Below are 13,583 nucleotides of genomic sequence, written 5' to 3' on the forward strand. Positions count from 1 at the left end.
AGAAAATTGTTGTATCTCAAAAAGTTTTATAGCAATCCTAGCCAAATGTGGAACAGTTATTTATCCTTTGATTATACAAAAGACTGCCAAGATTGGCGTGAATCTATGCATGTTTGAGCATCTTATGGGGTTTTCAACTGCCGCAGTATATGGCATTCAAGTTTAAAGATTTTTCTTTCTTTAAATTATTTAATAAATCATCTAAAAAAAATCTAGGACATGCAAGATGTGTTCCTTGACATTTGTGATTTTTTTCGGGATTTTATTGCAAACTATGGATTTTTAATGACTTTTTTTGTTTTGAGTAGGGTGTATTACCGCTAACCGTGGAGTTTGGCAGTGCTGTTTCTCCATCTTTTGAACATATACTTTTGACCCACCACCTGAGATGGCCGCAGCATCTATCTCACAGATGAGATTCATCCCAGATATTATATTTTATCCCTAGTTTAACCCTTCCTGACCAAAGCTGTGGTTTTCTCCGGCTGGTCCAGAGGTGAAGCGTGGCGCCTTTTCCGCTGGCTGAGAAGGAGCAAGGGGGCGGCAAACTTCTAACTTGCTGAGCCTCGATTTAAGACATAAGGGGTCAAAAGCAATCAAAAGAGTTTTTGCTGTGACAAACCATGTGGGCGTGGCCAAGCATCAAAATCAGACTTTGCGCCATTAGAGTATGACTAAACTGCCTCAGGCCCTGCTTTTATTAAGGATTATTAAATTTGTATAGCCGAACACGATGCTCAAAAAAGTATATTGGAGCCATGGTCCACACCCAACAAGAAATGGGCCATTTTGGATCAAAGATACCATTTTCTTTTTTTAGGTCATGACATATCTGAGGGAAGGGCTCTTGGTTTTTTTTGAGTTTGAGACTTCAAATTAACTTTACATGGACTATAGTCATAGCAAATTAAAAGTTATCAAAATTATTATTCTACATGGGAGCATGTGGGCGTGGCTAAGCATCAAACTGTTAACTCCAGTCATCCAAAGCCATGCTTTTAGGAGGAGGAGAAGGATGATGAGGATGAGAAACAAACAGCAGTAGGAGATGCCGTGAGAGCAGCAGCAGGAAGAAGAATATGAAGAGAAGGAGCACAGGGGGAGGAGGATGATTAGGAAGATAATCAGCAGAAGGAGAATGGAGGAGGATTAAATGAAGCAGGATAAGGAGGATGAAGAGGATCAGGAGAAGCAGCAGTAGGCAGGGGATGAAGAGAAAGAGCATCAGCAGGATGAGGAGAAGGAGATGCAGCAAGAGCGACAGCAGGATGAAGAGAAGGAGATACAGCAAGAGCGACAGCAGGAGGAGGAGAAGGAGACACAGGAAGATAAGCAGAAGCAGGAGGATGATGAGGAGAAGCTGCATTAGCAGGAAGATGAGGAAGATGAGGAGAAGCTGCAGGAGGAGGAGGATAAGAAACAGTGGCAGCAGCAGAACAAGAAGGAGGGGGAGGATGAAGAGAAGCAGCAGCAGGCATAGGCTGAAGAGCAGGAGCATAGGCTGGGAAGGAGCGTGGAGGTGGAGGTCGCTTGGTTCCCGCGATCGCAACATACCAGGCGGTGCGAGCTGCGAGGGCCGCCCAATGCCACTTGTGGCTTTAATTATTATTATTATTATTATTATTATTATTATTATTATTATTATTATTATTATTATTATTATTATTATTATCTGAGGCAATGAAAATATAATCAGTGACTTTCACCAGAGCTGTTTTAGTGATATGATGAGCTCTAAAGCCAGACTGAAACTCTTCAAAAAGTTCATTATGGTGTAGTTTGGCAACTACTTTCTCAAGAATTTTAGATAAGAAAGGAAGATTGGATATAGTTCTATAATTGACCAAGTCATCTGGGTCAAGAGACGGTTTCTTAAGCAGAGGTTTAATTACAGCAACCTTAAAAGCCTGTGGTACATATCCCTGTAACAGAGATAGATTAATCACATCTAAAATGGAGGAGGAGATCAAAGGGAATACCTCTTTAAATAACCTGGTTGGAAATAGGGATGGGGATCGAAACCCGGTTCCATCAAGGACCCGGTTCCACTTTTTTCAAAACCCGAAAATCAATAACGTTAGGGCTTATCGATACCACTATCGAGTCTGGCCGTTTTTTTGTTTTTTTTTCTCCCGGAGGTCCTGTAACATAATTGTGTGTCCCTCAAGTCGCGAAACAGCATTTAAATCTAATCAATCCAATCACTGCAGCATGTCCACCAATGTTTTGGAATTAAATTGTAAGCAAACAGATATTAAAAGTAAAACAAGTGAAGTCTGGCAGTTAACTTCGCTCGCGACTCGGCTTCATTTTACCAAGCTCAAAGATAAAGAAGAAGCGAAATGCAACTTATGTTGCAAAATCATGTCTTTTAAACGGGGGAACACAACCTCAATGGCCAAGCACATTAGTGTTGTGCATCAAATAAGGCCAAATGCAGTACCTTTGACTGTCTCCTGGTTGAAAAGACTCCTCCTCCTCCTGCGGCTGCTGCCGCCGCACCACAGTCGGGCCCGTCTTCATCGTCCACTCAGAGTACCACTGGTAAGCGCACACACAGACTCCGTAGCTTGTCCGGTCAGTTAAAAATAGTAATTGTGAAATCCGTGTTGTAATCGGCAGCATACAAGCTAGTTAGCTTGAAAAGTAAATAAAGTTTTAGACGTGCTGCGTGATGATGTGTTCAGATTGGCTCAGTAAAACGACAATTAGGTTATCATGATGCGTTCAAGTGTAACGTAAAGAAAAGGGAAATTGAGATTTTGGCGAGAAACATGAGTAATACAGTTGTATATTGCTCTAATTATTTTAGAATATATAATTAAACTACTGATGCCAACATTTATTAAAAATTACATTTAATTTAAAATACAATTATTTATTTGCTAAATATTTTCCTAATCACTAAAAACATGATGAAAAGTGACAGTAGACAATACATTAACCAACAATTGTGAAAATGTATATATTTTTTTAAACCAAAAGAAGACATTTCTTCAAAATATAGGAAATTTCTTCAAATAATTTTTTTCCCCCACTTCCTTTCTGTCTGTTAAAAACATATTGTCGCATCGTCTTTCCACCAAATAACAGAAAAGTATCGATAGTGGTATCGATAAAGACTCGGATCGATAAGGAGTATCGATAAAGGTATCAATATCAATAAATATTAACGATCCCCATCCCTAGTTGGAAATGGATCTAACATACAAGTTGAAGGCTTAGATGAAGACAATAGTTTTGCTATCTCTGAAAGTTCAATTGGATCAAAGCAGTCTAAACCAAGCTTAGATTCCATGACTACCTCAGATGCTGCCTCACCTTCCAGAGACAACCCAATCGTGGATAGAGGAGTGCTAATGATCTTATTTTTAATAAGATCCATCTTATTTATAAAGAATCCCATAAAATCATTACTGCAAAGAGCTGGTGGAATGGACGGTTCAACTAAGCTATGGCTCTGGGTGAGTTTGGCAACTGTATTGAAAAGATATCTAGGATTATTCTTATCCCCCTTTTTTAATGAGGAGAAATATGCTGGTCTTGTTTTACAAAGGGTCCTCTTATACAGCAGTAAACTATGTTTCCAGACTATGTAGGATTCCCGTAGGCCTGTGGAGCGATATTTTCTGTCCAGTTTCCAAGTATTTTGCTTCAAATTGCGCAGCTCTGCATTAAACCAAGGAGCAAGCTTTCTATTTTTAACTGTTTTCATTTTCAAAGGGGCTACATTGTCTAAGGCATTACGCAGAGAACTAGCAACCCCATCAACAAAATCATCAACCTGTGAAGGGGAATAAGCTAAGCTTTTGCACTCTGCAGCACTGCTCAGCGACACAGAGGAGAGAGAAAGTGAAGCAGATTCTTTAAAATGTATAACTGCACTATCTGATAATGATCTGCTAAAATTGAGCCTTCTTTTGAGGGTGGAGAACTCTGTTAAAGTAATCCTGAAGGTTATTAGAAAGTGGTCAGAGAGGACAGGGTTGTGAGGAAATACTGTTATTTCTTCACATTCTATGCCATATGTCAGCCCAAGATCCAAAGTATGAAGATGAAAATGTGTGGGACTATTTCCCTTTTGAAAAAAGCCAATATTGTCTAAGATATTATTAATGCTGCTCTTAAGCTATCATCTTCAATATCAGCATGGATGTTAAAACTCCCCACTATGATGACCTTGTCAGTATTTAATACCAAATCAGAAAGGAACTCTGAAAACTCATCTAAAAATTTAGAGTAAAGACCTGGTGGATGATACAAAGTTACAAAAAGAAGAGCTTTTTTAGCTTGTCAATTTGAATGAGGGAAACTAAGGGTCAAATGGTTGGGTTAAAAGAGTTGTAATTATTAACTGCCATTGGAGTAATCAGTAAGTCACACTGAAAGATTGTTGCTACTCCTTCTCCTCACCCAGAACCTCTGGGTATGTGGAAATTTAAATAGCTTGAAGGAGTTGCCTCATTTATGCTGACATAATTCTCTTGCTGCAGCCTAATTTCTGTTCGGCAACATAAATCAATGTGATTTTCTCAAATCAAGTCATTAACTAGCAGACTTTTGGAGGAAAAAGATCTTATGTTAAGTAGACCACATTTAATTGTTTTAACTTATCCCCCAATTGGAGTTATTTTTATTAGATTATCATGATTTACTCCTTTGGGAATCTTTGCTAATTTATTAGATTTTGGTTGTGGGCAAGACACTGTCTGGATGGAGTAAAGAGTGGGTAACAGTAGAGAAGCTGCAGAGATGTGTGTTAAACTACAACTCTGCTTCCTGGTCTGCACCTTGGGGGGTCAGGGTTTTGGAGGACTAATAAATGTAGCCAGATTCCTAGAAAGAAGAGCTGCCCAATCCAAAGTGGGATGGATGCTGTCTCTCCGAATCAGACCAGGCTTTCCCGAAAAAGATTGCAAGTTATTATTATTATTATTATAATACACTTGACTAGACCAGACTATTCTATTCTACTAGACAATACTCTAATATTGTCTAGTAGAATACTTTGTATAGACTTTTAAGATGCAAAATGAAGCTTTCTAGAAAAAAATGTTGTCTCACATTCTTGATTTTATTTCATGCCATCAAGACCAGTAATAATAAGTTCTTTAGTGGAGAAAAAAATCGTGGTTCAACCAACCTCAATTCACAGAAAAACACTTAATATGCCTAAACCCATACTAAAGAAAGCGAGAGTAGTGAGAGGGAAACACTCATTTGTCCTTCTGTTTTGCTTAGATTTCAGTGGGAATTTACACCTTGATGTTACAGATAAATTAACATTTTTTTTTCTTTGTGGGCTATGTTTCTATGTTGTTCTTCAGGTCCAAAATGCTAAACAGATGAACAGTGGGCTGAAACAGCTGTTGGAGTCTGGGATTGAGGAGTATAGAACGACTGAGGTAAACACATTCCTAACTTCCAAAAAAAAAAGCATATTTTTAAGTACACCAATCAAGTATACCATGATTATCAAATGTGAACACCGGTCATGGACTGAAGACCATTCATTACAACAAGCTATTGAAATCAAATTAAAAGTGCTGTATCTGCACCTTTAAAGGCACCAGCCACAAGAACATTGTTCTTATGTTGAACAAAAGTTCAACATAAGATGTTAAATTTTTTTGTCCTTTTTCATCCACATTATTTACTCAGAGAGATCACCAGAGTCCGCAGTGCCCACTTTTGCTGAAATCGAGATGTTATCAGTTCTGTTATTGTTAAGCTATAGACACAGCCTATTGTATTTGTGGTTATAACTGGTGACTTAAATAATATATTCTGTCAATCACACAGGCAACAGTCAGGTGTCCCCCCCAAACAAAAATACCTTCCTCTACAGACTCCCAGATCTCTGTCGGTAAATCCCCTCTTACTTTCTTAGCCAGCATATAAACCCTGCAAAAGCATCTATTGTGCCCTGCCTATTGTTTTCCTTTTTCTTTAAATGTAGTTCTCATTATACTTACTATATGCACTCACTGTGACATGGAAAAAAACTTGGATTAGAGATTAAAAAGTAGTACACAAACGCCATGACCCAAACTTAAAAAATTATGTCCTTTTAGGAAAGCAATTCAGTCTAATTTTTATCTGCTTAGAGCTAGTGCCTTTTATCAGGGCAACCTGTATAACTGTACAAAGATGTTAGCAGGGAGTTTAAGAAGCCCTTAAAAGTAGCTTTGATGCTATAGACTTGCACAGTGCAAGCTACACGGAAAGAACATTGATACAATGACTGAGTCTGTGACTAACCACAAAACTTCAATTAAGATAACGTTATGCCAACTAGAATACTACTGCTTCCCCAGAGACATGAAAGTTTATACCAAAAAAAACATCTTTGAAGTAGCCTATTTATTTGACCCTTTACAACTAAAACATAATTTCATGAGCAGACTGTCACCCCAGTAGACATGGAAAGAGGCTGCCAGTCTTCCCACTTTCTGGAGCTAAGGAAATACTGCAGGAGCTTCGAGGATCTATGGGCATGTAGCCTATTTTCCCTGAATGTACTTTGGATTGGAGGTTAAAGATGCCATCATAAGCCTTTTTGTCCAAACCCACCATCATTTAGACAAGCCAGACATCACTGTGAGGAATGGTATCTCTGATTTCTCCTAGTAATTTCACACTATTCAGTCTAATATGCTTTTTTTGACACTCCAAAAGATTTAAAAGAAGGCCTCTACAGTCGGTTGGTTTAAAGACTACCTGACAAACAGACCACAGTTTGTGAGATGGAAGGGTCGACTGTCCAATTAAGTAGTCAGCAGCACAGGATCGCAAAAGGGAACGGTACGCTCACCATTCATTTTGGCTCTTTATACCTCTGACTTCAAGTACAGTAAAGCCCAACCATAATGCACCCCCTTTTCTTTTAACCACTGGTACTTAATTGCAAAGACTACCCCTGACCCACTAACCACACAATCTGAAATTGAAGCCACAAAGATAAGGGCTTTACAACCATTCCTAGGAAATGGGCCACTCATCGCTGCATAGTTGATGCTTTGGTACTTAAAGGACAGCTTATTTACATATGCACATTCATAAGATCCAACATAAGAAAAAAGACAGAGCTTTTTTTTTTTAAGAAAAAAAAAACAAAAAACCATTGAACTTGAAATAATAAAAAAAGGTTTAATTTGATCTTGGTTAACTATCCTTTTCCTTTATCACATGATTCGCCTTAAAAGAGATTATTAAACTGAGCTGACTATTTATAGTTTAAGTGCAAAAGCATAGGACAGAATAACACAGTGCATTCCCATATTTTGAACACACATTCCATTACAGAGCAAGTAACTATCTTAACAGGTTTTTAGGTGCCTTTTAAAAAAGCAGCCCCAGAAGGAATATTTCATTCCCGCCTCCAGCGCAGACACAGACTGATGCCTTCTCTCCCCCGCTCCTCTGTCCCCAGCAGTGTGCCCCTGACCCTCTGCTGTTAACCTAGTGCCTAATCCCTGCTAGCAGTAGCCTCTCCTAGCTCTGTCTCAGTGGCTGGCTTCTTCTTTGTACTGCTACTACTCACAACTTCCGCTGGTCAATAGCTAGTCCTGGGCAGCTGTAGCATTTATCTTTTAGCCTCTCCCCAGCAGGCTGCTTCTGAGACTGGCAAACTGATTACCTCTCTCTCCGCTCTGCTGCCCCCTCCTTCCGTGGGATTCTCAGTTCTCCTGCTCTGTGAAGAAGGCCAGTGGCTGAAAGTTGGAGGCAAATTTGGATTTTGACTGGGAAGGGCCATTTTGAATGGCTGCTACTGTAGAAGGATGGTTTCATCTAGGAATGGGAATCGAAAACCGGTTCCTGTTCAGAACCGGTTCTGTGTGTTCCAATTCCATGGCACCGTTCGGCAGCTCGCTAAACGATTCTCTTAATGATTCCAGGCAGCAGCAGATCCTAGCGCTGGGCAGCAGGACTTACATCACGTTTTTTTACGCAAGTTACGCACACAGTATTCAGTAAGCAAGCACGACGTGACCAGGAGTAAATCTAGAAAAGCAAAACAAAAGCAATCGAAAGTTTAGCTTCATTTTAAGGAAGAGAAAGATGGCAAGAAGGCGCTTTGCAATCATTGCAAAGTGGCAATTACATCAGAGGAAATACATCCAACATGCAGAAACACCTGCTCACACAAGATGCCATACATTTTAACGAATGCCATGTTTTTGATGCTTCTGGACAGAAGCTGAAGTTACGACCGGCATGGAAGGCAACTCTGGTGGGAAGTAGCTAGTTTTATATCACTGGCTTTGCTTAATGTGGTTCCTAGTAAATCATTGACCATTACTAGAAATAAGCCAGTTTCCCACCTCTCTTTGGGGTTATTAAGGGAGTGTGCCTTTCTCGTTAATCCAGCCCTTTATTGCAGTTCAGGAAGCGAGAGAATGGTAATGTTCATTTACTTAAATCAGGGAGAGATTAGTTTATTTTCCGAAATTGTAGAGTAATGCTTTTTCATTAAACGGATGCCTTACCCATAAGAGTTAGATGACTGTGAAGAGAAGGGTAGCCCGGCTGGCTCAGAGGCTGGCAGCTCACGTTCACTGTCTTCTGTTTTCGCCGAGGCGGGCAGAAATAGAATATCACAGGCTAAGGTAGACGAATGTCACTGTGCACTTACCAAATTCATTGTTTCACAGAACCGATTAGAGAATCGATAAGGAATCGAATCGTTTTACAGAATAGAGGGAATCGGAATCGGGAAAATCTTATCAATTCCCAACCCTAGTTTCATCTCCCACCAAATGTACCAGGAAGTAAGCTAAAGGGAAAACTTCATTTGGGAGAGGAGAGCTCTGTTTAATTAAGTTTGAAGGTTACTAAAAAGTGGTCCAATAGGATAGGGTTGTGAGGATATAATATTATTTCTTTACAGTTAATGCCATATGTCAGCACAAGGTCAAAAACATACAGATTAGAATGTGTGGGACTGCTCACATTTTCAACAAAGCCAATCAAGTCTACGATAAAGGCTATCGTACACTTACCTTTAATGTTGGAATAAATGTTAAAGGTCCCCACTATAATGACCTTCTCACAAAATTAAACTAAATTAGACGTGAAGTCTGAAACCTAATCTGAAATTTGAGACTAATGGCTTGGTGGACAATAGTTATAGAAATCAGTTTTTTTGCCTTGCAATTTGGTGAGGGGAAGATAAGGGTTTGATCTTCAAAAGATTTGTATTCATTGGTTTTGGAGTTGTCAAAAAAGCAGACTAAATTGTTTTTACTCAACCTCTTGTCCAGAATTTTTGGGCATGTGAAAATTCAAACCGCTGAGGACAGTTGTCTCATTTGTGCCAAGATCATCCTCTTGCTGCAGACAGGTGTCTGTAAGATAACAGATCAATCTGATTATCACAAAACACAAATAGAGTCATTAACTAACACATTGGGGAAAGTAAATGCAGTGTACTTATATTAAGTAAGCACATTTGTTTTAACATTTTTTTCCCAGTTAGAGTCATGATTTTATTTGAATTATGATGACTTACTCCTTAAGGATTCCTCTCTAATAATTTGATCTTGGCTGTGGGAAAGACACTGTTTTTAATGGTTACAGTAGAGAAGTTGCATAGACTTGGTCTGGATCTGGGATTTCAGGTTTGTTGTAATAATAAATTTGGTCAGATTCCTAGAAAGAAGAGCTGCATTATCCATTGATAAATGCTTTCTCTCTGAATCTTACCAGGTTTTCCACAAACAAATCTGCCAGGTATCAATGCAGCCTGGATCATTTCAGGACATTACTTTGACAACCTTTGTCATTGTTCTTCTGAAAAAAAAGCAAATAGACTCAAAAGGGTTTGAACTAAAACTTTCACATTTTGAATGACAATCAAAGATTTGGTTCATTTATTAATTTCAGAACTATTTTTGGTGTCTGCTTAGTCATCTTGGAACAGGTGCCGTTTTGTACTCAGCCTGGTTCTTGAATAGAACATTCTGTTTTATGATTTTGAATCCTGTCCTTTGCTTTTCTAGAATACCCAGAAGGTGAATGCCCGATGGACTACTGATGAGCAGCTTCTAGCTGTTCAAGGTAAGCTTTGTCTCGGTCCATACCAGCAGTTTGCATGGTTGCACTGAATGGCTTTAATCTTAGTAAATGTTATAGTGCTCTTTAAAATGTAGCTAAAGGTGGAGTATACAACAGTTTAATCTGTCTCTACATCTTTTTGGCGAGATTACGTTAGAGGTAACTAGACTTTTTCTCAGTTCCTCAGAGATACATGTGCTTGAAAGTTGAAACTGCAATCCTGCTGTACCCCTTTTTCCAGCCATCTGACCTGCTTAATACTTTAGGTGCAAGTTTATGGGGATGGCTGGCTTTCCTTTGTAGACCCATGCATTTATGTATTTGTTTGATTTCTCAGGTATAGAAGTCTGAGCAGTTCTTAGCCCCTTTTATATTGAAGACACTGGGAATTTAAGCCTTGGGATTTGTATTACCCAGTAATACGAGTCTCTTGGAATTTGTCAGCATGCTGTTACGGGCGGGCAATAAATCAAATTAAAATAAATAAAATCAAGATCATGATAAATTGGGCAGTTTTACCTAACGACACGATAAATGCATGATAAATGCTTGATAAATTACATTATATATTTCATTTAAATATTAAAGTCTTGTACCCTTTCAGGTTTAGACATTCAACAACGTCTCATTGAACAGGAGTTAAACGTTACCTCTCCTGCAAACATTTTTGCGCACAGGTAATGAGGCCTGTTGCACATTTTGAACTCAACAGCGTGGTTGTGCTGTAGGCGGTGGAGGTTGGATGCCTTACTTTGGGTATTCCCAACAGTTTTTAGGCAAATTCTGTATTTTGTGTTCTTTTGCTCAACATCTATGGCGTGATTTTTGTGCCAGTGAACTGAGTAAGCAGTGAGAACAATTAGTGGGTACCTGGAACACTCAGCCCTAAATAGCGAGTCTGAATTGTGCAGGCTCGCTGGAATTTGGCATAAGGGATAACAGCGGCTTGATGGGAGAGGACACCCGTGCATTTAAATATAAGTTCCACCGTTTAAGTTAAAGGGGAACACCATTTTTTTTTTTTGTTGGCCCCTTGATTTTACCCATATTAGTTTTGTGCCCTTTGGAGCTGTTCTGAAGATATTCGGTTTTGTTAAATCCAAGTAACATCTTCCTATGGGCAAGGACTTGAATGCACAAACTAAACTGTTCATAATTTATCATTTATGGTACGCCAGCATTCATAACATCACGACGACTCACACATTTTTATATGTATATTTTTTTTAAAACAAAGCGGCGTGTGTATGACGTCATCCGCTCGCGCCGGCTACCGTTCATTCATCCTGTCCACTGAACTGCTGCTAGTTTTCCTCACATGCCTGGAAGATGTCTAGTGCGTCTAGAGCGTAGCCGCCTGTGGCTGCCTGTTACGATTCCAGTGCGCATGTGCGGATGTGATTCACACTCTGCTTTGTTTTTAAAACATAAAAATATAAAAAATATATGATTCGTCATTATGTTATGAATGCTGGCGTGCGGATGACATCATACATACTCCGCTTGACCCATACTTGACCCATATGAAAGACTAACTGCCTTTTCCTTAGTCATCCTCTGAATGAAGCAGGGAATTAGAGTTGAACACCCCCATGCTGAACCCTCAGAGAGCCTGTAGTGACCTGGTGTAAAGGACAATATTTTTAGACCAAATTAATTTTCACTGTGGTGGATTCTAAGATGCTCTTAATTACCAGACACTGACAGAAACTGCCAGTGCCTTGTGCTATGGTTATATGATGGCTTTTTCTTTACAGGACACAGTACCCAGCCACCTTTTTGAAATCGTGGGTATCAAACTGTATAGCACAGCTCCCCGTCTTTGTTCCAGTATCCTCTTGAATGCTATTGTGGTTAAATCCCGGAGCTGCAAGTAGAAGCCTCTTAGAAAAGAAAAGAATAATTAAAAAGTTAAATCATCTTACAAATGTGAAAACACATTTTTTTTCCTTTTATACTTTACAAAATTTGTTTAACTTATATCAGAGGCTGTTTAACTGTTTCGATGTCAAAATTTGAAAATTATAAATGTTTTTTGTAAAAAAATACCATTTGATCACAACTTACAATAAGAACTGATTTAAAGAAACAAATACTAAAAAAATAATGAACAGGGGGTATAATGAGGGTGTCTGCTGTTGTTTATTATCAACATTCTGTTAATCTTCTTTATTTCATATTAAAGTAAACAACAAATAAGCACAGAAAGACCCCAGTCGGCCTCGGCAGATGGCCGCTCACAGTAAGCCTGGTTCTGCTGGAGGTTCCTTCCTGTTAAAGGGGAGTTTTTCCTCTCCACTGTTGCTACAAGCATGCTTAGTGTGAGGGATTGCTGAAGAGTTTATAAGTCGATGCAATCAACTAGTTTTCCGTAGATAGAAAACTTTGAATCATTCTGACTGAATGATCTAGTTGAATTGTCTCTATAAAGTGCCTTGAGATGACATACACTATATTGCCAAAAGTATTTGCTCACCCATCCAAATTATTGGAATCAGGTGTTCCAATCACTTCCATGGCCACAGGTGTATAAATTCAAGCACCTAGGCATGCAGACTGTTTTTACAAACATTTGTGAAAGAATGGGTCGCTCTCAGGAGCTCAGTGAATTCCAGCGTGGAACTGTGATAGGATGCCACCTGTGCAACAAATCCAGTCGTGAAATTTCCTCGCTCCTAAATATTCCACAGTCAACTGTCAGCTGTATTATAAGAAAATGGAAGTGTTTGGGAACGACAGCAACTCAGCCACGAAGTGGTAGGCCACGTAAACTGACGGAGCGGGGTCAGCGGATGCTGAAGCGCATAGTGCGAAGAGGTCGCCAACTTTCTGCAGAGTCAATCACTACAGACCTCCAAACTTCATGTGGCCTTCAGATTAGCTCAAGAACAGTGCGCAGAGAGCTTCATGGAATGGGTTTCCATGGTCGAGCAGCTGCATCCAAGCCATACATCACCAAGTGCAATGCAAAGCGTCGGATGCGGTGGTGTAAAGCACGCCGCCACTGGACTCTAGAGCAGTGGAGACGCGTTCTCTGGAGTGACGAATCGCGCTTCTCCATCTGGCAATCTGATGGACGGGTCTGGGTTTGGCGGTTGCCAGGAGAACGGTACTTGTCTGACTGCATTGTGCCAAGTGTAAAGTTTGGTGGAGGGGGGATTATGGTGTGGGGTTGTTTTTCAGGAGCTGGGCTTGGCCCCTTAGTTCCAGTGAAAGGAACTCTGAATGCTTCAGCATACCAAGACATTTTGGACAATTCCATGCTCCCAACTTTGTGGGAACAGTTTGGAGCTGGCCCCTTCCTCTTCCAACATGACTGTGCACCAGTGCACAAAGCAAGGTCCATAAAGACATGGATGACAGAGTCTGGTGTGGATGAACTTGACTGGCCTGCACAGAGTCCTGACCTCAACCCGATAGAACACCTTTGGGATGAATTAGAGCGGAGACTGAGAGCCAGGCCTTCTCGTCCAACATCAGTGTGCGACCTCACAAATGCGCTTCTGGAAGAATGGTCAAAAATTCCC

General features: G+C 39.9%; 1 protein-coding gene across 1 annotated transcript in view; it reads left to right on the forward strand.

The window, feature by feature from the left end:
- Positions 1 to 5,327: 5,327 nt before the first annotated feature.
- The window catches only part of LOC119778584 (REST corepressor 3-like), a gene marked incomplete at its 5' end in the record, with an annotated part of 32,901 nt that continues 24,645 nt past the window's right edge, over positions 5,328 to 13,583 (forward strand). The window contains 2 exons of the mRNA XM_038277897.1: positions 5,328 to 5,405; positions 10,002 to 10,059. Of these exons, the coding sequence (XP_038133825.1) occupies positions 5,328 to 5,405; positions 10,002 to 10,059 (136 nt within the window). The remainder of the gene's footprint in view (positions 5,406 to 10,001; positions 10,060 to 13,583) is intronic.

This window comes from Cyprinodon tularosa, unplaced genomic scaffold (genome assembly GCF_016077235.1).
Source record: "Cyprinodon tularosa strain WSP-4 unplaced genomic scaffold, ASM1607723v1 ctg1350, whole genome shotgun sequence".
NCBI lineage: Eukaryota > Metazoa > Chordata > Actinopteri > Cyprinodontiformes > Cyprinodontidae > Cyprinodon > Cyprinodon tularosa.